The sequence below is a fragment of the Saccoglossus kowalevskii genome, chromosome 17 (assembly GCF_978046115.1).
Source record: "Saccoglossus kowalevskii chromosome 17, keSacKowa6.1, whole genome shotgun sequence".
In the NCBI taxonomy this organism is placed as follows: domain Eukaryota; kingdom Metazoa; phylum Hemichordata; class Enteropneusta; family Harrimaniidae; genus Saccoglossus; species Saccoglossus kowalevskii.
The window spans coordinates 16,707,781-16,732,990 of NC_140657.1; the positions used below are offsets into that span (position 1 = coordinate 16,707,781).

Below are 25,210 nucleotides of genomic sequence, written 5' to 3' on the forward strand. Positions count from 1 at the left end.
TTTTTATAAATTTCTCAGACTTAATACGAATAGCAAAATGTTAAAACTTGTGTGAAGTCGTATATTAAGGACTGGTCACTTTTTCGGCTGGGCCTATTTTGAAATTGAATAAAGGGGCATGCTCTTTTTCATAGCCTGGGGGCAACCGATTTATTTTCTTATGTACAGTCTGAGAGTAAAAATACACAGTTTAAACAGGCACAATATTTACAGTTTAATTTTATATTGCACAAAAACATTCAAGTTCATGAACTTTCTTTTAACACTTTCAAAACTAAAAACTTTTATTTTTCCACAAAATGTAAATTGTATTGTGTTTGTTAATTGAAATAAACATTCAATGCTTGCACTCAAATAGTTCTCTTCTTTAAATAACTCAACTCATCATAATGTCTGTATTAATATATATTAATAAAATTAATATTGCTCTGACGATTTTTGACGTCAAAATTGTACTAACAATGAATTATGTTTTTTTGGAATTTAGGGATTTGATGCTGGAGGAAAAGTCGATATCTCTTTTTGCAAGTATATATTAAATGTTGGTTATAATGACTGCAACGTCGCTGCACTTGGTCATGAACTTGGTAAATTTCCGCTGAGAACCCTTATGTTGTCTCGTATTGTTAGATAATGTAAAATGACTAATATTCACTGGGTTTAAATTTCACTGATTTACCATTTCAGGCATATTCAGTGGGCTTTAAATTCACGGTTTCGTCATTTAGATAATGTGTTCTATGCTAAATTTTACATATTCACTGTGTTTTAATTTAGCGCATTTTTCCAGTCAGCGAAATAAGCTAAATTAAAACCCAGTGAATAATTACCCCCTTTACAGTATTGGTTAAACATCAGGATGGTGACGTCATAGATTAAATACTGTTATAATTACCAATATGAAATGACCGAACAGGGTTACAAGTGATGGGCATATAATGTAAAAGAACTGTTGTTTAGTTTTGGTTTCGGTATAGCCTGAGATATGCAAGGGGTCGGCAATGTAAATATGTTATTGCTGCACAAAAATGCTCAATAAGTCTGCAATCCTTTTCCATGCTTGACACATATCGTCTCTACAAAAAATAATCTAGTTTCAAAAAAAATATCTGTCGTTTATTGATAATTTTTTTTTTAGAAGTTCTCCATACAGATTGCGAATGGAGAGTGGTAGGGCGCAAACTATTCCCAGAGAAAAAAGAATGTCCACTTTACAGAAAGTGGAAGACGAATATAATTTTTGTTGCGAATGTCCCTTATACGAACCACAGTCCCTCTATAGAGGGATTGTATACAAACATTCGAGAGAAAAAATTCTCTCCTTTACTATTACAAAAAACATCATTTATTAAATCTATTTCACTTTTAAATTCTCATAACCCAATTGTGCTTCAGTCTTTATCAAAGTATATATTCTATGGGTTCAAATTAAGAGACAATATTATTTCCAATGTTGACTAAGATGGCATGATCATTCCTTTTCGTTTGGTGAACTTTTTGATTGTATATATATATATATATATTTATTGAATAATTACTGAATTATAAAATAAAATAAAATGCTGAATTGTTCTCATTCCCTAACATGTAATAAAGCCAATGCCCAATTTGTTTTCTCTCATTATCCTCAACAACCTCCGGACCAGCTCTAGTTTTCAAATAATAATTTATTGTCACATTAGTCGTTTTGAATTAATAATAATAATAATAATAATAATAATCTATTTATAAAAAAATATAAAATTTATTTAATTAAACAATTTATGTAATGGTACGCATCCTCATACGCTTTTGTGAAACGAAATAGAATTTCGCACTACAGCCTGAATCCGAAACTAACATCAATATCCTAAAGGTCGTGGCCGCAGTAACTGCACATGAAATGGCTGACGTAACGACAATGCTGGTGGACTTCAGTGCGTATAATTTACAAAGGGATTCGCCAGATTCGAATTGTTTTCAGAAGCTCGTAGACGATGTATATCTTGCTTTGACCACCACAGGATTTCTTTACCTAACAAATCACGGAATCCCCCCCGATGTAGTAAGTTGAACACAACAACTTTGGGTTGACCATAGCTGCAGTTCTGTAGCTCGCTTGGTTTCGCTGTCTCCGCGGAAAACTTCAGCGAAATCCCCTAGTCCTGCGTACAGTGCTGTGTGTAAGGGGACGCGTTTGGTTGATAGATGTCCCCACCAAACGCGTCCCCCTACACACAGCACTATACGCAGGGCTACGAAATCCCCTCGTTTGCCGCCATCTTGAATAAGTTATCGTGACGTCACAAGGCGTCACAGTTTTCACGATAACTGAATACAACCGAACTCGGCCAGATTTCAACTCGGCCAAGACAAAAATGCACAACTCGGCCAGTTGTGAATGTCGAGGTGTAAACTGGCCATTGGTCAACAATTGTCACCTTCTTTCACGTTTGTTGCCGTGGCGGCATTTTATTTCCAGATGTTATATCACAGTCCCTGTGGTTATATGTTACACAACACACCCAGTGACGCATCCGTTTCACTGACTGTTTTTGACTAACTCCCGTGACTGTTTTGTTGTCGATTTCAACAACGCAAGTTTACATACACACACAAATGCTACTGGTTCTCCGGCATGTTCAAGTTGTTGATTTCAACATTGGCTGAACATTGTCGATTTCAGTGACGCAAATTTTCTTTTCAAAGAAAAAACACAGACATTACATCGGAATCACAGACATCACATCGGCGACCGTCTGGCTACGCTGTGTAACAACACAACACACAAAAAAAGAAACGCTCCTGTTTCCCCGACTGTTTTCAAAGAAAAAGCTCTGCTATGTAAAAACACTAAAACTAATGTTTCAATTTGTAGCAGTTTTGTATGGCGCAACATTTTATTGTGTGATCCTTAATGCATTTTATTTTTCAGATCCATTACAAAATATTGTGAAGATTTATGAGTTGCATTTAATAAATCACTTCTGTTATAGATAAACTCTATGTTACGATAAAATAAACTACTAGTATGTATAATAATGGACTATGCTTGAGTACGATTCACATGCGTCTTGACTCGTGTCACCGTGATAATAAACCATTTGACAAGACTACAAGTGTGATTCACAATCGGTCCTAACCTATGGTGTGTTTAAATGAATTAATGCAGCAGTGTTTTAGATTGATTCACGGGTGGCTTTGTAGTGGGTAGTTGTTTATTAAACAAGATTTATGCAAGATTTACTCACCAAAAGTTGTTACTGTTGTTACTGTTACACTTGTTACTGTGCTTGGCAAACAGCAAAAGGCTACATTGCCTCATGCGCGGTTATTACATCATCTATACCATTTTTCTCACCCAGTGTGATTACACTCACACATATATATTGTCTGTAGCTGGGGGAGCAGTATATATGAATGCAAATAAAAATAATAAGAACATTATAACGGTTAATCGCTGGAAAAAAACCATGGATGTAATAAGATACCTCCAAGGAATAACAAAAACATTTTGGCAAAGCGTCCCGGTTTTATTGGAACGTTCACAGCCATGGCTGCGCCCTCTAGCGGCTGATAGCCATAAGCAGAATTCTTTGCCAAATTCTGCTAGGAATAAAAACACCTTTACACGACTTGTTACTTTCAACAAAATAATTCTATTTGGGAAAAGTACAGACCAATTTGAACACTGCAATTGGGCTAATCTGCACTGGCTCGGAAGGTTGTAAATGATTAGCTAGTTTGAATTTGCATAACAATACTGACAATGAACGTGCATTCAACGCCACAAGTTTTTTTGTTTTTTTAGCCAATCAGAATTCATCTTCCGAGCCAGTGCAGATCAGCCGCTGCAATTGGTAAATAAATGCAAATACACCGTTCTGTAAGATACGAGTTATTGGTAAATAAATGCAAATACATCGTTCTTGTAAGATACGAGTTATTGGTAAATAAATGTAAATACGCCGTTCTTGTAAGATACGAGTTATTGGTAAATAAATGCAAATACACCATTCTTGGAAGATTCGAGTTATTGGTAAGTAAGTGCAATTACGCCGCGCTTATAAGGTACAAGTTGTTGTACATAGGGGAAATTCTATTTTAGTTGTTGAAAGTCACGGGACAACCTGGCAATATCATGAGTGCGTTTGTGCGTATCTTGAGAGATCGACGCAACCCATAAAATATAAACCAGCAGTAATAAGTTGTGTGTTTCAATAAAAGAATGAACATATTTGGCATAAAAATCACAACGGAAATACTGTTGATAACTACACGTGGTCACACCTTTGACCGACTTGTTAAAAAAGAGCTCCCCTGTTGTACGCCACCAGTCATATTAAAACAAAGGAAAGCTTCTAACATTAATCGCGCCTCGCACGAGGTGTTTATTCATCCATGGAAGGTACTTCCATGATTCATCCATGTCTTTCGATTACAAGTTAGTATGCCCACGCTTGTAGCTATGACGTATTTTACGCACCGATTACGTGAACTCCAATGTTTTTGTGACCATAAAGTTGAAAAAAAAACATGACACAAATTGATAATATACATGGAAATATGAAAACAGTTATTTCGAATAACGATTGCGCCACATTTAAAAAATAAATTAAAAAACATAATGAGAATTAAAAAACGATTTTGCTTTAGAAACCTACCTTGTTACCCTGCAACATATTGAGATGCGCGAAAATCTAACTAAATTCCACCTCAGTGACCATAACTTGAAAATTGAGACACAAAGAAACACCTCCGAAAGAAATGTCCTATTTGAAATGGCAAAAACCAAAATCCAAAACTTTGCCACCAAAGACACAATTCATAGCCTTGCTAAACAACAGTGGTCTAACACTCCCTGTGGCGAGGTACCCGGAAAGAAATGTTTTGAAAAAAGACACCAACCACAGTGACAATTTTAGTTTGTTTTATTTTATTTATTTGTTGTAACCTTTTCTATTGCAAACTATGCCTCGAAAGCGACATGTCGAAGTTTAGTACAGGCGGTATCATCAATTACGTACTCACTTCTATTCATGTTGTTAACACCTTCTTTAAGCCGTGAATTGTTTTCTTTAAACAATGATCTGCCGCCAACCGAAAGGTCATTATTTGCAATTTAGCGTATAAAGTACAAGAAGTCGGGCATTTACCTTGGCGACAGAGTGGGACATCTTGCTACATTGTTACATTTCGACTTCAGTTCTTAATTTATTCACGTAATTCCCCATGAAAACACATCCTAACAAACCACAAAAATGCGGACCCTGAAATGTTTTGCTCAACAACCAGAAGCACAACGAGCAAAGAAACAGTTTATTTGTTTATTTACTGATAGACCAATACAGACTATTTTGTCTGCCTACATAAACTGCTACATTCTTTTCCTCTTTCGTTCAACGTTCTCAATTCATCACACGACAAACCACAAACGAGCATTCTAGCCCTGACCGAAACAGATTTGTATTAGATGTACTCGCGGTGGCAAGTAAATAAAAAACACATCTGCTGCATTGTGTTAAATCGTGAAAATGCCCTGCAAAAGACGAAAAATAAGCTGTGAGTAAGATAGTCATACATTCGTTGTGCATTTAATATATTAACATTAGATATGAACGCATATCGAATATAATTTATACCCAATCTGTTTTGAATCGTCCAAACCAGGGCCGGATCGTCATGGCAACATATTAAATACGATATTTACTATATGGGGTCCGCCATCTTGAATGACGCATAAAACTAAATAAGAGATGGCGGCCCCCGTGTAGTAAATATCGTATTTATTTTATTATCACGTGTGCGCCAGCTGACTGTGTCTTCCTCGTATGTACACTGAAACACCTCCCCTCCCTCATGTGTACAGTAAAACACCTCCCCTTCCTCATGTGTACAGTAACACACCTCCCTCTCTGGCATGTGTACAGTAACACACCTCCCTCTCTCGCATGTGCACAGTAATCTTCCATTCAAAAGTTGCTCCTATATATCAGTATGGACCAACATGCACAGACGCATTAGGTTGACATATACTAATATACATGATTAACTTTCATGGAAAGTCAAGATAAAATACACTATCTACATACTCATTTTTGTTTTCAATGTTCAAATACACACTATCTTAATTGAGGTTATTACATTTATAAACTTACAAAACTCCTTCTGAATTGTATTTTCACAGATTAATAATGCTTTCCAGCAGTCAATGGCATTTTTCGCATTACAAGATGAAATTAAAATGAAGTATACAAAATCTGATCACAGTAACCAAGGTTATGTGCAAACAGAAAGAGAATCGTGAGTTGAAACTTTCATAATTTTACTATTGTACACATTCAACTGATGCTAATTCTTGTTCATAAAATTTCATTATGTACCAGAATTAGCAATCAAAACATGATCTTAAAGTGCCTTTGCAATGCCCACCCTCACGTTTCCCATTTTAGATCTGTGTTCCACTGAAATGGGCAGTTATTGATTTTTTTGCTGAAAATGATTACTCATATCCAAGTAAATTTGGGATATTTCTCGTGTTGTAGCCACGCCCACCTATCCTGAAACAGTCGACTGTTTCCGGATTTCCGACTCTCGCCGAAAGTGCGCCACCAAATGACAAAAATGTGAGAGGAAGTCATACCCTGAGCCGTAATAACACTGGTCATTCATTATAGTTTTAAACGATATACATTTTTCGGTCGGCGTTTTTTTTTTTTTTTTTTGTCTATTTTATTTTTTTTTGAGAGAAAGTTTTTAGTTATTGTGTTGTGGGCAGTAGCAGTGAAACGTATAGTCATAGTGTATGTATTCACACGTTTCTAATTGATCCGAAGGTGCAACATCAGTGGACGAAAGCCACTAAACCTGGCGCAACACTTTTGAAAGAAATAGATTCCGGACCAGCCCATGATCACCGAGGCGGATTTTAGAAGAGAGAGAGAGAGAGACGTCCGGCAAGTGTTTCAAATGAGTTGACTTTTTTTGCGATCGTGATTATCGTTTTATAGAGACCATTTAGTCCCTGTTAAGTAAAAGGTAGCAATAATTTTGACAATGACACGAAAACGAAGCGTCGGACAAACAGGAAATTACACAGCCCTTACACACTTCTAATTGTTTTCATTTTCGAAGACTAAACGTTTCTGAATTGTTTGGTGATTGGTGTTGAATGTCGAATTCACACCTCTGTTCCTTTTTTACCTCCATGCTTGCATCTTGATCTGCGTAATAATTTATGAAATAATTATGACAATCACGCCATGGATCACGCTAACTCGAATCCACTCTGAATTTATCTGTATGTGTGTCGATCTCGATTATTTTTGTTATACACTTAAACGCTGCTTTTAACGCACTTGCCCTCGTCGTGACCCAACGCGTTCACCTATTTCAACGAAAACTCAAATTATTTCCACGCGGCTGTCATTTATTTAGTAACTGTGATTTGTCGTTTTTTTAATTATTTTATAGTGATCACTATAGTCTAATGTTTAGAATGTCAAATATGTTCTCTTTTATTTTTATTTTAATTCGATCGATGAAATAAAACAGTGTAGTGACGTGCCTAGTAACCTGCTAAATAACAAGATAATTCCGACGTCAAATTCTATTTTGTCCAGCGACAGTGTCCAAACGTGCGCCGGTGTCGGTGACGATCACGGTGACCAGCTACACCAGAACGGACATATTTCGCATCTAACTCAACCCCATGCAACAAAAATTGATACTATGTGTTAATTATGGTCCATTCTTCCTCGACGAACAAGTACATAAGTGACAATTTAGTCAAAGACGAGAAAACTGCACAAGAAATTTGCCTTATTTACACGTATCGGCAATGCAAGCTGCCATGCGACTTCCCCTTCTGACGTCACAAGGGGAATTTCTGTATACAAATGAGAAGCTAATGAGGAGCCTCGTTTTAAAATACACAAAAATAAAGTTGCCGTAGACTGAGTTGAAAACACATTTTTTCACTTAAAAAAAATAATTCATGCTTAGAAACATAAAAATTAATAATATTTATGTATCAAATGATAATTTTAGGCGTGAAAATAGCAGCCATTTCACAGGCACTTTAAATATATATATAAATCCAGAATTTTCTTTGGTTTCTTTGTGAAAATTGATAAATATCTGCAGACTTTAGGATGCTCGTTTGTACCTAAAGAACCACTCTTGTTCTCCCCAAGATTTCTCTAGTCAGAATAATACTTCTATGTAGCCACAATTGACTTCATTCCTTTATTTTTTTATAATGAAACACTGGGGGAGGAGTGTTTCCAGGGATGCCTGGGCTGATTTTATTAAAACTTGGTAAGAACATCACTTTTGATTGGTTACTGATCAATTTGTTTTGTGATTTGATAAAAACTTGTTGACTGGTGGCCATTTTGTTTTTGTGTGTTCTCGACCATATCTTCAATGATTCCTGTCTAATTAAATTGGTATGAATACAAGGAATAATAGTATACATGTTCATCATATTGATTTGTTTCTCTATTTGATATTTGATATTTCAGCACCCAAAACAACAACATTTGAAATTTCTTATGCATGGCATGACTAATTTTATTTCTATAAGCATAACTGATTGTTAGGTAATTATGTTGGTTCTACCATTCTTTAGACATACTTCGGCTGATCTTTCAGGAAAGTTGTCTTTACTTAGTTGGTAGCGTGTTATTGTGCCTGAAATACTCTGTCAAAATTTACCTATAATATACATTTTGCATTGTTTGTATTTCACACAGTCACTGAAAACTGAACTGTTACTATGACAATGACTGGTTATTTGCAGATTAAATCCAGAGAAAAGACCCGGAGATTACAAGGAATTTTACAATTATGTTCCAAAAATCTATGCTTCTGAAACAGAGGTGAGTACTACCATAACATGTGTGGGGGAAAATAGGATGTTTTTCAAGTTTAATTGCAGTCCTGTTAGTTTTTCTGCAGCACATAATTGTCTTATTTCAATATTTCAGGATCATTTATTACCAGACATTGAATTGCCTGAATTTAAATCATCCATGTCATGTTTGTATCATAAATGCAGTGAACTCGGAAATCGAATCTTGGAAGTCATGGCTCGAGCATTAAAACTTGAAGTAAGTAAAAAAGAAGTGCCTGGTCGTCATGGCAATATGCTTGGTATCTCTCATTTTATGAATGCATTTATATTTTAATTAACCATCGAATGCCAAAGTCAACTTCAGGCGATCCACAAAATAGTTCCATTTATAGTCTGCTCTTTTCTTGCACAAAATTTTGAGCTAATTTCTAATTTTTGATCAAAATCTAAAAGTAATGTCACATTTTGTTTGTTTGCCTTAAAATTGAGATTGAATTCAGTGAAAATTACAGAAAATTTGAACAAATTTAACCAAATTGAGCAGGGAAAAATTTAGTGCTAAAACAGTTAGAACACAAATGCCGTATTTCCTACCGGTATATTAGAAATGAATCTTCAACAGAAGCGCACATAAACAAAACATTATCTTCAATATACTGGATCATTAAAATATACCCTATTTTGAGGATAGATCATTTACTCACACAAGCACACACTAAAGCAAAATAAAATATACTATTTGCTCAATTTTTTTTGCAGGATCCTCTATTATTTGTTAAAGCACATCAAGGCATTGGTGGTTCAGACAATGATACGACAATAAGAGCAAACTGGTACCCACCCATCTCGGACAATGTCCAAATCAAACCTAACCAGATACGATGTGGAGAACACTCAGATTATGGGTCTATAACGCTTTTATTCCAAGATAACATTGAGGGACTTCAGGTGATCATGTTTGTAGCACATTCTTCTCTGCTTTCGTTTGTTCTCCATTAGTTCCATCGCAAAAATCGCACGGTTTCGCTAACGCCGACCATTTATAACTGGCCCACGAACAATGGCCTCGGGTGAATAAATGTTTCTTGGCTGGCTAAAATGCATTTGTTCACTCATACGCTCATTCATATTAAGTTCGTTCTACCACAATCTTCTTTCGATAGAGAAGTTCTTGAACAAAAAATATCTTTTTAGCTAGCATGTTATTTTAGCTAATTTAGCTAATCTGTAATTTCGCTAATTCAAGATGCAGCTAATTCAACAGTAAGTATATTCTCACAGGGAGATAGTCGACACTTTAGCTAAATTAAGGTTTTGTTGATTCATGCAAAGAGTCAAATCCACTAAAATTGCATGCAGCTATTTCAACGTGTTCTACAGTAATATTATTCATTTATTTACATAAATTCTATCACATTTAATAAAATATCACTTTTTGTGAAATTATTTACAAGAAGGCTATGAAGTTATTATTATCAATCATGGCCTTATGATACCAAGTAGTTACAGCATACAAACTTGAAATATGAAGTACAAGGTGTTTATATGCTGTAATTATTGAGGGACCACATTTAACTAATTTTACCATGACTGCTGCATATTTGATAGTTTCAACCAATCAAATTGTTGCTGTGGTTACAATATAGTTTAATTTGTAATCAATTTGTTGTATATTTTGAGTTGTCAGTACTTTGATCTCATATACTAATTCGAGGCAGTCATGGTGAAAAAAAATAGTAACTTTGTTAAAAAGTTTTAAAGTTCTGTAAATTGCATAGATTTTGGCTTGCTCTTCTGAAAATTGAACATTGTACGAAAAATATGATACAGGGTATATATTGTCACAGTTCATGATAAAAATCCCAAAATAATTTCAATAGCGAGAAGATCTCAAAAAGACCGCAAAGAATGAATGAATGAGTTTGAAGGATGATAATGAATGAGTTGATCTATTTCTCCAGGTTCAATGTCAAGATGGCAGTTTTGTTGATGTTCCACCTATAGAGGGCAGTATAGTTATGAATGTAGCAGACATTATGCAAAGATGGACAGCTGATAAATTCATTTCTACTGTAAGTTCCACTCAACTACAGTAAAATTCACGAAAACATGAATAACAAATATTACCCTATTTTCTCCATGGTTGTTCCACCTAACAATATAGAGGGGAAACATTATTCGTTCAGGCAGTGGATTTCAGACCTGATTTTGATCTTTATCGTGTGATTACAAACTTCTTCAGCGTACTAGGCTATAACTGTGGAGTCAATGCAAAGCTACTTGCAAGATTGTCCCTGATTGGCTACTCAACCCAAGCGTTTTACAATCAGACCAATCAGAGAGCAGCTTGTAACTGTGTAATATAACCAGTGTAGTATTCAAGTAGAAACTTGAGTGCATGTCCAACTACATGTATAACTCTCAGTTAAAGCGGGGGAGTCGTCACCTGCGCATGTGTCAGATGGCCATAGCGTGTCATTGTTTACAAACAAGCATCTACCCATGAGTCTTTGCGTTTTTTAGCGTGTATTGTTATCGTCGCTTGGGACTCAATTCCCGCACGTGCGCAGGTGATGACCCCTCCGCTTTAATCAAGCTGCTATTGATTCTACTTGTTGGAAAAAACAATTCTAGGCTTGTCAGTTTTGTTGTATTATTAATTTTCTCTTCTTATTTTCTAGATCCATCGAGTTATAATGCCAAAGACAGAAGAGTTGAAGCGATCACATCGCCAATCTCTGGCCTACTTCTCACATCCGGATAATTCATTTGTTGTCAAGTGTGTTGATGGTAGTGACAAGTATCCACCAATCACAAATGATGTTTACCTTAAACAGAGATTTAACGCAACATACAAGTATTGATGTCTGTATAACAGTTGACCATATTTGGGCATCCTTGAATAATTTCTGTCACTGTTGACTATATTTAGGCATCCATAAATAATTTCTGTAATCTTTGTCCATATTTAGGTATCCATGAATAATTTCTGTAACTGTTGTCCATATTTGGCTTCCATGAATATTTTCTGTAATTTTGCCAATATTTAGGCATCCATGAATAATTTATGTAATTTTTGACCATATTTGGGCATCCATGAATAATTTCTGGAACTGTTGACCATTTTTGGGGTATCCATGAATAATTTCTGTAACTGTTGTCCATATTTGGCTTCCATGAATATTTTCTGTAATTTTGACTATATTTAGGCATTCATGAATAATTTATTTAACTGTATTGACTATATTTGACTACATTATGATAAATGTTTTGGATTTCCCCTAAGAACCTCATTTTATAAGGTTCAATGATAATTCAAGGCATGTGACAATGGATGTTAATATACCAGTACTTCAACAAACAAGTTGGACACAAAACCATTACCCCCAAAAAATTACAAATCAACATGCATGTATTTATTAGCACTCAGAAGAAGATGCAAATTATGTTTAACCTCAAATTTCATTCTCACAGAATCCCTACCATGGGGTTTACAAGAAGATAATAAACTCACCTCAGCAAGAAAAAACTATTCGATGTATTTTCCATATTATATAATACAATATTTTACTATATCAAATAAATATTACATATTATTATACATCTGACACTGTAACGCCATAAATTACCGCATGTTCTATTTTGCAGTATTGCACAGATTATTTTTGTCCTACCATATTAGGAAATGCGAATTCCATATATGGAACGATTATGCACATAAGCATCCTCTCTAATAATAAAAACAAACATGACAGCCCCCAGGTTTTGACCGGACCCCATACAAAAAAGTTCACTCCATCTGTTCAAAACCTTTTTGTATTTTGGCATTCCTATGATGCATGATGTATCTTTGAGAGAAAAAGATGTATAATAATTAATAAGGTTATTACGAGGATATCGAAAAGTATGAACTCAGACAGTACATGACTGCATCGTTCTCCGCTGCGTGTTGGTCGATACTCCCGCTGTACTGTCTTTATGCATACTTTTCGGTTCCCTCGCAATAACCTTTTTATTATTTTATAGCAGTGTACCAGTGCCATGAATACAGTTTTGTTATTGGACAATACCCTAATTTATATGGGACGCTAGAATTTATGCTGCAGCTTTGTGTATTTGAAATGATAAAAGACTAACTCCAGGGCCCAATAAATATGTCACAAATTGTGAAATATCTAGATAGCACACTCTGGACCTGGACACAACCCTGTGGTCATTTTAAGTGGTTTAATGTACAACATCTGAATATAGCATACATGCTATGCTTTCAGTTTACATTTTGACAATAGCCGTTAAAATTGGCATTAGTGATACAGGAAAATTAATGTTTTATTAAAAATAAAGATTGATAGTTATAGTTATTGCCACTTTATCAAGTCACTTAAATTGGTTTCACTTGTACGGTTACATTAAATTAAATGACATTAAAGTGCCTGTGAAATGGCTGCTATTTTCACGCCTAAAATTATCCATTGATACATAAATATTATTAATTTTCATGTTTCTAAGCATGAATTAATTTTTTAAGTGAAAAAATGTGTTGTAAACTCAGTTTATGGCAACTTTATTTTTGTGTATTTTAAAACGAGGCTCCTCGTTAGCTTCTCATTTGCATACAGAAATTTCCCTTGTGACGTCAGAAGGGGAAGTCGCATGGCAGCTTGCATTACCGATACGTGTAAATAAGGCATATTTCTTGTGCAGTTTTCTCGTCTTTGACGTCGTCGAGGAAGAATGGACCATAATTAACACATAGTATCAATTTTTGTTGCATGGGGTTGAGTTAGATGCAAAAATATGTCCATTCGGGTGTAGCTGGTCACCGTGATCGTCACCGACACCGACGCACGTTTGTACACTGTCGCTGGACAAAATAGAATTTGACGTTGGAATTATCTCGTTATTTAGCAGGTTACTAGGCACGTCACTACACTGTTTTATTAAAACTTTCAAAATCAAAATAAAAGAGAACATATTTTGACATTAGACTATAGTGATCACTATAAAATAATTAAAAAATCGACAAATCACAGTTGCTAAATAAATGACAGTCGCGTGGAAATAAATTGACATTTTGTTGAAGTAGGTGAACACGTCGGGTCACAGCGAGGGCAAGTGCGTTAAAAGCGGCGTTTAATTGGATAACAAAAATAATCATGATCGACACACATACAGATAAATTCAGAGTGGATTCGAGTTAGCGTGATCCATGGCGTGATTGTCTTAATTATAACATCTTATTAAAACTTTATTTGGTGGAAACACATTGACCAAGCCCGGATTCTTATTTCATAAATTATGACCCAGATCAAGCTGCAAGCATGGAGGTAAAAAAAAGAACAGAGGTGTGAATTCGACATTCAACACCAATCACCAAACAATTCAGAAACTTTTAGCCATCGAAAATGAAAACAATTAGCAGTGTGTAAGGGCTGTGTAATTTCCTGTTAGTCGGACGCTTCGTTTTCGTGTCACTGTCAAAATTATTGCTACCTTTTACTTAACAGGGACTAAATGGTCTCTATAAAAACTGATTTGAAACACTTGCCGGACGTCTCCCTCTCTTCTGAAATCCGCCTCAGTGATCATGGGCTGGTCCGGAATCTATTTCTTTCAAAAGTGTTGCGCCAGGTTTACGTTGTCGGCGTTTTTCTTTAAACCTAGTCGCTTTTTTTCATGGTGAGGACAGTTTTTCCAAAAATGTATGTATATCGTTTAAAAGTATACTGAATGACCAGTGTTATTACGGCTCAGGGGTATGACTTCCTCTCACATTTTGTCATATGGTGGCGCACTTTCGGCGAGAGTCGGAAATCCAGAAACAGTCGACCGTTTCACGATAGGTGGGCGTGGCTACAACACGAGAAATATCCCAAATTTACTTGGATACGAGTAATCATTTTCAGCAAAAAAATCAATAACTGCCCATTTTAGTGGGATACAGATCTAAAATGGGAAACGTGAGGGTGGGCATTGCACAGGCACTTTAATTCTTATATTCTCCGTAGACGAGTTTAAAGTTACAGCATCATCTGGAGGTTTCAGTGCTAGATTTATAGCTCTCCTAGTTTTCCTGGTTCCTGGCATACTAATGAGCTAATTTACATATGACTGGTAAGCAGCAAAATTAGAATCCCAAGAAAATATTCATTTCTGGAGGTCAACTTAAACACATTAATGATTTTCCATATTGTTTTGGAAAAGAAAATGATTAAGGCATGTGACCCTCTGGAAATTATGGCTATTTGTTTAAAATTAATTGAAAAATTGTAGAAATATTGCACCAAAATAATCATGTGATAAATGATGGTGTTCAAAACAAGACCAACAATATTATCACAGAACACAACCCATTCCCTTCATTTGCATAAGTATTTTTAAGTTATAAGTAGTGACAAATTTGAAATCATGAGGTGGGGGGGGGGGTGGAAGATTTGTTGCAAACTAGACTTGGACAAAATACAATTGTTGAACAAAAATTGAACAAAATGTTGGTACTTTCAAGGAAACTTAGAATGTGCCAATAGGAAAATATAAAAAAAATGGTCAGTTTTCTAGCCATCCCCATAATTTTAAATGGCTGAACCCTAATTCAAATGGAAACAAAACCATTAGACCAAAAAAAACAACTTATGTTGCCCTCAAGTCGGTAAATTAAAAAAATTGGGTCGATCAGTCAGATTTGTTTCCGTGAAAACTAAGGGTATTTTAAATAGCCGAGGTATATGGAAAAAAAAACACGCGACCCGTTGTTACATATTTTTCGATCGATCGCTGAGGGCAACAAAACAATTTTTTTTTGGCCTTACCCCCCTCTCAAAATTGCAATCCAACATGCATGTATTATTTAGCACTCAGAAACACGCCTAAATATGGAATAACATTTTCAAAAGATGTTGTTGTACACTGCACTCATGTATAAACATGAGGGTAAATGGTTTGTTGAGTGGACAGTATAAGCCTGAATCTCTGGCTACTATTTAGTGTCTGAGCCTGAATTGATCTAATTGATGGAAAAGAATAACTCAGCTGTGTGATCCCTGTGATATAATATGTTATTTTTTATATATCGATTTGGGTTCTTTAAAATACCACTTAGAATTCTAAGGCTTGTAGGTTGCCCTGATTAGGATAATACCACTATTGACACTGACACAGTATTCTGAAATCTAAAGTACTGTAAACACATTAAATATTTGCTGGTTTACAATTGTGTCAATAAGTACAATCCCTTAAATTAATACCACATGAACATGTACAATAACAATAGAAATAATTATTTTCCTGCCAAGTTTACGAACTTAATATCAGTGATATTGCTCAAAACATCAAAATCATGAAATTAAATGCAAGTGAACAACATCAAAAAAAAACAAAAAAAACTTCTACTTCGCCTTAATTGGTTTTTGAATGGCCACTGTAGTATTGTACTGGTAGGACTCAATGCGATGGTAATGTAATAAACTTTCCATGAAAACAAGGTCTGGTATTACTATTATTCGTTCGCTTATTTGTCATTTATTTAAAGCGTGGTGTTCGTCGCGCAGCGCGTGTTCGAATTTCATGTAAATAAACAATGTATTTTACACGCGTTGTATACGTCGCTATGAGTCCCATATCGAACAGGACGCGGCACGACGACTGCCGTCCTTTAATGGAACCTTTTTTCTCAGCAAAATATTCAGCATTTGTAATGTTTTTAAATTTTCCTTATTTTACTGGTTAGTCACACCTTCCTTAAATAAAAGTTTGAAATAGTATGCCATTTCTTGCCAAATTTATTTTGAATATAAATGAAATTTCATTCGCCGGTACTTATGCGACCTCAAGCTTGTATTTACAGTATATGAATAGCGCCGCTGCAGGTGGGTATTAATTTCAATGAACACATTCAACACTAGAGGGCGTTGTCCTGTGACGAGATACTATATAAATTACATTTGTATAGGTTTAATTGCTGGTCAGCGTTGATAACAAAATATTTTATTTTGATTTAGATTCGTACAATTTTTATTTGGTTGCACAGCTCATCACTACACCTGATTTTTCGGACACTGCCTGGTTTGAATTTACCGTTTCCTTAATGACGATCGAGCATGGGCCTAGAAATAATTATATTTTACTTCTAAATTGCTTAAACTGCAAAATTTCAAGACTTCATTATCATAAAGTTCGAACAGCATTTTCTGAACAACTCGGCTAAAACTTGTGTAATCGTCTGCTCTAAATTGATGGATATGTTCAATAATAATACTCTTCTCTTTGAAGATGTATATAGAGACCAGCTCTCATACGTTTATCCATATTTGGGACCAGTTAATATATATATGGGTATACATATTCCGGGCCACTCTACATATTCCAGTTAACATACATGAATCAATACCAGTGGGACAACAATTAAAAGAACAAGTATTCATGTTTAGGGCTAGATGGGCCTCAATGTCGACGGACACTTCCATACTGCTGGCCAGCTAACGTACGTGTGTGCATACTCGTGCGCATTTAAATTTCTCCATATCCAGAGGATAGCTATTTCACATTTTATCCATATCCAGGGACCAGGTAATGTAAATTTATCCATATCCAGGGACCAGGTAATGTAAAGTGCTCCATGTTCAGAGAATAGCTATTTCACATTTTATCCATATCCAGGGACCAGGTAATGTAAATTTATCCATATCCAGGGGCCATTTAATGTAATTTGCTTCCTATCTAGAGAATAGCTATTTCTCATTTTATCCATATCCAGAGGCCAAGTATTGTAAATTTATCCATACCTAGGGAAATAGCTATTTCTCATTTTATCCATGTGCGGGACCAGGTAATGTAAATTTATCCATATCCAGGGGCCATTTAATGTAATTTGCTTCCTATCTAGAGAATAGCTATTTCTCATTTTATCCATATCCAGAGGCCAAGTATTGTAAATTTATCCATACCTAGGGAAATAGCTAATTCTCATTTTATCCATGTCCGGGCCAGGTAATGTAAATTTATCCATACCTAGGGAATAGCTAATTCTCATTTTATCCATATCCAGAGGCCAGGTAATGTAAATTTATCCATGTGCGGGGCCAGGTAATGTAAATTTATCCATGTCGGGGCCAGGTATTGTAAATTTATCCATACCTAGGGAATAGCTAATTCTCATTTTATCCATATCCAGGGGCCAGGCATTGTAAATTTTATCCACTGATAATATCTATTCTATTCTACTTATTTCACATCTAGGCATTAAGTATTACACTTGTACCCATATCCAGGGGCCAGGTAATGCCCGTATATCGATACTAGAGGATAGCCATCTCACATTATATCCATATGTAGAGGCCAAGAAGAAATGTACATTTATCCATATCTATTTCCAATCTCAACCATATCCAGGGTCCACCTCATGTACACGTATCTATATCTGGGGAACAGCTATTTCATGCCATGTAATGTACACTTATCCATATCTAGAAGATTTCTTTTTCTTTGTTAAATAACCATATATTGTCATTATCCGCCTCTGGCTACTGTCGACTTTTGGTGAGTTTGCGTTTTGACATCACTCGGTCTTTTGCGTTCACAACAGAAAGCCGAAAACGCACCGACGGAAGTTGTTTCACCTGAAATTAGAAAATAGAATAAATAAAATGCCCAGAGAGCAAGTCAACAAAATGTATAAAACGACAAACTGCAATCACGGCGAGTCGACTCATGGATGTAATTGAGCAATTGTGACGTCACAGCTATCGGAAATAATAGCTATATACACAATTGCCCGCCTTGCAATGTCTTCTCAGCCATGAACTTCCACGTCACCTACTCGAGTGATTGACAGAAATTGTCGAGTAGTCTCGGAAATTTAGAGGAAATATTCACTATTATCCACCCATTAGGGTTAATTTCCACAAATCGGTAGCCATGCATGGTTTGTTAGTTAGTTAACTTACTGTAAATTTACTCCAATCCATTAGCGAAAGTGGTGATCAGAGGAGCAAATCAAATATACTGTGATAGCCGCAGATATACGTCTCCGTCAGAGATTAAAAGGGATTGTGTATGTGTACGTCTTCTCTGCATGTTTATCGCCCATTGAAAGTTTGATTTGAAATTGTTTGGATTTTGTTTCGGCACACTTCTCAACAATTACATAATTCCTTCTCTCTCTCTCTCTCTCTCTCTCTCTCTGTAGTGCCCATATCTAATATATGACGAGACAATACTTTGTTCACGTTTAACTAAATTTCAATAACAGTCGCATATCTGAATTATTCGACGACAAAATTATGACCAGTGCAGCGACGCGCACGGCAGAGCACTATAAAATATATCTCGACTTGAAATGTGAGCCGTAAATTCCATTGTTGAAATATGCTTTTAACTTTTAACTGAAAATAATACTACGTCATTACCTGGGCGTTGTGAAATATTATTTTGTATGCAAACACATTTTAAATTCGGCGCCAATTTTAAATGCACAGGACCTGAGCCAAACTTTAAATAATCGTCAAACTAACGCACACATGCCAAATGTGCATATGAATGTTTTATGCTGTGTGTTTGGCCGTACAATACAAGTGAGCATTCCTGTGGTTAATTTTCTCTGACACCGTTTTCACTCTCTATTGTAATGTGTTCGTCCAACGAGAGAGATGCTCTGTTAACGTTTATTACTAAATGGGTATTCATTTCATACACACCGACCTGGGAGAAGAAAAAGACAAAAGTCGGGGCAGAGATGTGACAAGCAATGAGTAAGAAAACGAAAGTGACAAAGTATTTAAAGTAAAAATGTACTATTTAACTAATGTGATTTGTCCATTTCATTTATTTCGTTACAACGGTAATGTACTGGAAAAAGAACCAGTGTATTGACTTGAACAAATGAAATGAACTACTGTGCTGGGCGGAATCCGCAATTTGTTAATTAAAGTAGGCAATACTGTCCCTTAGCTTTAATGATAAATGACAAGCAATCTGGAACCACGTATTGTTTAAAATACGATAACATGCATTTGGAATACGCAACGCGCATCCTCGCTAAACAGGTTAATTCCAACCGGGCGAGTTTTCTATTGAAAGCCACCCAGGCATATCTGAATCGATTTAAACCAGGCCCCAGGCTATACAGCATCTACACCACGTGAGGATACCAAACGTTTTCCACCCAGCAGCGTATAGCAATTACGGATTTCTGTGTCGATTTAGCGGAAAGTTCAACGCAGATTTGCAGTCAGATATATACCCACTATACCAGTGAATTTCACGACAGCTGGTTAGGCGGCAAGACCTGGCCCACCATATATGGTTTTGCCTCTAGCGTGTCAATATAATAAGCGCTGCTTGTTAATTTCCCCAGCTTGAATTTGATCTAAACGACATCACAAAGCCGGGGTTCCCAGAATACGTACTTTAAACACATTTTCCCAACACTCAACAATACAGATAGTTTGTTTTGCTAACAATTTCCATAATTACCTGCCTAAAACTACATTCGTCATCACGTAATTCTCTCGCTAAATGTGGCGTTTCTAGCCTCGGGGTATATCAATTTCGCTGGGAAACACAGGCCTGCCGCTCGATTCGTTTAATTTGTTGACCTGTTAATTTGTTTGTCACCACCGAAATGCTGTTTAGACTATTATAATATTACAAATAAAGGAGTCGACCATTAGTAGAAAGGAAAAGGGTGAAATTCTCTTGTAAATTAGTTGTTGTGGGACAAAGCAGTTGTTTCTAGGAATAGGTTACTTTACTGGATGGAAATGAAAGCAGCGTGAAAGCACTGCCACGTGGTGGTATACAATTAAACACGTGGCAAAGGCCTGTCTAAAAAAGTGCCCCACCTCCTACCATATGTAATTTTAACTGACTGTGTGCTTGGTGTAAATGACCGCTTACACACAGGCTTATTTGTATATTGATTGAATCACCGTCGTTTTGGTCTACCATATTATCGATAGCTTGACAATGATCGTTCCTGGAATCAGTGCTTTGCTTCGTACGATTTTTTAATATACATAATGTATTTATATTTCAATTTGGCGCGAAGAATGGGCAGAACAGTCGCAAAAATAATAATAATATGTCACTCAAGAATCGTTTCATCGGACCCATGCTGGGACCCGCAGTCGCCTTAAACTTGGCCACTGGCACCCGTACTCGCTTCACATATTACCAGTCTCAAACCCAGTCCGTTTCCTTACACATGTTTTGTTTTTTCCCTGAACCGTACAATACACGTATAACCGATTTGATTCTGACATTATATCATTATATTTCTGGGGAGTTTGGGGATACACAGTAATTCTGTTACAAGTCATTAGCGTCTCCAGGCTATACGTGTTTTTATCATATCGCCGCCTGATTTTCGTCAGATACCGTTTACCATAAAATATACGTAATGCATCCCGCGGCATTTATCAGGATTGTATGGGCTCGAATTAAGGACATATTTAGCGGAGGATGATGATGAAATGGAAAGATATATTGAAGTCAGCACACGGGGCAATCTGATAATTCTAATTTGAAAAGAGGTGAAGAAAGTGGTGTCATGTGATTAATCGCTCCCAGCCCTGATGGATCGTATCTGTCATCCAATCAGATGCATCGATCTTGTGGTTTGATGTCGCCATGACGACGGAGAGTGCATGTGAAGATAAGAAAGAGCTCAGAAACGAATAAACTTTGCGAGTAGTAGTAATAGATAGATAGAGAGTCATGCGATGATCTATACCAATAGACCATTTGCGGGTATCTATGAGGTTTTACGTCACCAACGTAGATTTGTTAGAAGCTGATTTAAACCGTGACGCGCGCACATACACCAACTTACACGCGCTTACACATTTGTCGCTGACTGCGGGTGCTTATAAATTTCGCGGTAACTATCATACATTCTATCAGGTCACGGTGACGTGGAAAGACAGTTTAGGAACTATTTCAGTGAGATTCATACAAAGCTAGAAACAATCGAAGCTGAACACAAATGGCGGTTATGATTGGACCGCATTCCAAAACGTGCGCTCGCGCCCGAAATTATATAACCAAAACGAGGCACCAGTAATGTTCGTGACTGTGGAATACGCCCGGGACGCCTACGCATGAATTTCGAAAGAGACCAATACGTACGGTCACAGCCCCTCCTCCTTGTTGAGGGACTGTGGTACGGTACATAATATAGATTGTTGACTTTCACGTGAGTTCACGTTTGAACAAGATAAGGTGGATGGTGATATAGTGCAAGTTATCGATACCCATTCACCAATAAACACGAGCGCACACGTGGGAATCAGTATTTCTTTTTGGAGAGCTTTAAAACGCATTGTTACGGACATAAGTACCAGCTTGATTGGAACTGAAGATTTGTTTTTCGTTGCGCATGCAAGGTTTGTCCTATGTCGATATGCCATAATTAAAATCGCGTGAGACGAAAATGCATTTATATTCCAACTTTTGATATTTCAAGTTGAATATCCACGTGACATAAGTGCAATTGTAGTATGACATCCATATAATATTTACACATATCAATTTCCTAGCATCATTTGGTCATATTAATTTTTTAACAGCACACACGATAAATACACACGATACTCATTGACAGAACTGATCAAAACTCAATTCACCAACGACATGTTTACAAACCAGCGCAATTTACTCAAAACAATAACTGTACTGAATTGGACGACGTTACATTTAATTTCCGAATAGCATGTCGGGTGTATCATGTTAAGACGTCCGATGATTGGAAGCGACAGCGCAAAGTATAAAACGCGCCAGTAGAAAGACGACCCTCCCCGGCAATTAAATCAGCGAGACTTCACTGAATTAACGGTGCTTTATGGTTTATCGCAAATCAATGTAAATTAGATTTACACACACTCTCGTGGATATGCAGATCGGAGTGAGTTTTATTGCTGAGAGCGTGCCCTTTTTATTACTAGAACGGCTGTGTGTATTAAACGTATATTCAATATAGCAACAAAGAGCTGTTATTCAAGCGTTAACGCAAGAAAAAGTGTTGTGTAAAACAGGTTTTGTACTTACGCGGCGGAAACACATCAAAACTTGAAAGAGGAGACAATTTAGTTTAATTTCGAACATTTATTTGTTGCGCAGTAAGCGATTTACAAGTTGACCAGTCTATTATGTTATGTTTTGTATCCACGTCTGAAAAGATGTCCTAGTATATAATACAACAATTGCATTCAATAATGTTTATTAGGTGTACGTACACTGAATATCTTGGGCATGCGCACTGCGTACGGCGATGAACACGGATTGCTCGCCTTACAGGCGTAAGTTGCATATCGGTTACAACCAAAGTAGAAAGGGGAACAGACCCGGTGTATTACTCTTATGAGTAAATCGCTGTAGGCTCAGATACGTTGTTATTATTATTGGTCTGTATTATAGTCCAAAGCCCGGTTAAACAATTAAACTAAAATATGTCGTAAAATCACGTAAGATGTTTGTAAATTTCAATTTTGGTTTTTGAGGAATGGTACAGATAAGCTGCCATGGATTGTAGTACGCGATTGTCAAAAGTTCTCATAAATCCCACAGAATTATTGTATTATAGGCAGTGGAAATTAATATCTTGTAATGTATTCCACCTAAAATGCTTCTAAAACGAGCAAATTAATATTAAGTGATACTCATCTTCAATTTTAGAATAATTACATAGAAGACAGATTAGTTTACTTTTTGAATATCATTTTTCCTCTCGGTTTTCTATCCTGAGACAATGGGACGAGCAACAAAAAAGAGATAAAATTCACCTGCCAGTGGGAACACAGAAATGAAATATCGTTCGGGTTCAAGACGAATTTGAAATTTTGACAGTTTTCTATGTGTGGTAACTGGCTGAGAACTTGAGATTAGGACTAAATCTGATTTTCTCCGTTAATCTGCGCTCTACTTGAGATTCATTAAAAAGGCATCATAATTATGATAAAAACAGTGAGTATAATTTGTCGTAAAATAAAAGCAAACATGGTAGTATTCGTTCGATTTACGAGTGACAAAGCTATGAATTCCCTGTTCCTACATGCAGATAAAACAGGGACATGCGCATTTTTGAGTACTACGTTTACCACCAAACGGCATTTTTTATTTTACGATAAATCATGTTTTATTGCTTCCACCAAGGCCAAATACAAAGCAGAAGGATGTAATTATTCTCAAAAATACTCAAAGCCATCCACATTGCCTTTTTAATTGAGGGCATAGCGATGTCAATTCTCTCTGTTTCAATCACACAACGAAACACTTCGACGACACTTTGACGTGTTTTACGTATCAAGGTCTTGTTATCGAGTGCGTCTTAGTTGTTATTATAGTGTAACTTTAAAATATGTCCGTTCGAAGCGGTGCGACTACATTGGTGTATGTGGGTGTATACTTGAACCTGTGTCGTCAAAATCCGAGACTGAGCCAATATGTATCCTTCAATGGAACGTCAATTATATTATAATTGTCATTTATTTTTATAAAACTAGTAATTCTCATTGTACTATAAAACCAATTTTTCACTACAGTTATTGCAAGGGTCTAGTGAAATTTTAAAAATCGATGTATAATGAACAACGCCCACATTTTCTGCGAAAAAAGAGGTATTTCAATTTAAAAACAAAGTGTGTAAAACTCCATATAAAACTATGAGAGGCAAAAAATAAACCGAGGCGGTAGAGCGAATCAGTTCAACTAAACATGGCTAGCTATTGCGATACTCGGGTCGTTTTTTTTAATGTTACTAGCATGAATCATTTCTTTTCAAGCCCTATTTATGAGGTGTTCATCAATTGGCGACCTTTCACACTCGCTCCCTCGTCTGTGTATCCCCCAGGGTAAGCATCTCGGTAATATACAATACATAGATATGACATATCACATATAAGAAATTGTACATGACAAATTAGATTTATGTTTAACTTATAGGTTTTTAATATAATAATATAAAATTGTCGTGATAACAAAAGTGAAGCAGTAGTTGAAAGTATGTAATTGATATTGAACCCCCTCCCCGCAATACCCCCCGAAAAGGAAACATAACCAGAAAACGGCTGGTAATATTTACATCCACATATCATATGCCGTACATACGAATTATTTAATATATACATTGCAGTAAACTTATCTATAGTATGGTACAACACTCTAAGAATTGGAGTCGGCGAGTGGCAGAATGACTTTAAGTCATCGCCAGTTTGTTGGCAGAATTAGTCACCATAATTGGCGTCGACTCGAAATCAAATTGTTTTGTAGTGTAACCAACATGCTTGTTTAAAAAAAAGAATTGACACCGAATTCCAAAACGTGCGGGGACCGAAATTATATAACCAAAACGAGGCACCAGTAATGTTCTATTTTCAGTTTATA

General features: G+C 36.2%; 1 protein-coding gene across 2 annotated transcripts; it reads left to right on the top strand.

The window, feature by feature from the left end:
* The first annotated feature begins 1,849 nt into the window (after nt 1–1,849).
* On the top strand, nt 1,850–12,437 carry LOC100368784 (uncharacterized). Of its 2 annotated transcripts, XR_014926762.1 has the most exons (8): nt 1,850–2,044; nt 6,167–6,282; nt 8,783–8,861; nt 8,970–9,092; nt 9,596–9,784; nt 10,798–10,908; nt 11,518–11,792; nt 11,833–12,437. XR_014926762.1 is itself a non-coding variant. In XM_002735535.4 (7 exons), exons 1-7 carry the CDS (start codon nt 1,883–1,885, stop codon nt 11,698–11,700), a joined length of 963 nt encoding a protein of 320 aa, XP_002735581.1. In that variant the 5' UTR covers nt 1,850–1,882; the 3' UTR covers nt 11,701–12,437. The 2 variants fall into 2 exon arrangements, 1 of the variants encoding a protein (XP_002735581.1); XM_002735535.4 differs by having other exon boundaries at nt 11,518–12,437.
* The last annotated feature ends 12,773 nt before the right edge of the window (nt 12,438–25,210 follow it).

Bases quoted from the DNA above. Each gene is read 5' to 3' on its own strand.
- LOC100368784 (XM_002735535.4), top strand. From the start codon at position 1,883: ATGGCTGACGTAACGACAATGCTGGTGGACTTCAGTGCGTATAATTTA. The intron at 6,283-8,782 runs GTGAGTTGAAAC...GGTTATTTGCAG, and splicing joins GTGCAAACAGAAAGAGAATC to ATTAAATCCAGAGAAAAGAC. The intron at 8,862-8,969 runs GTGAGTACTACC...TCAATATTTCAG, and splicing joins TCTATGCTTCTGAAACAGAG to GATCATTTATTACCAGACAT.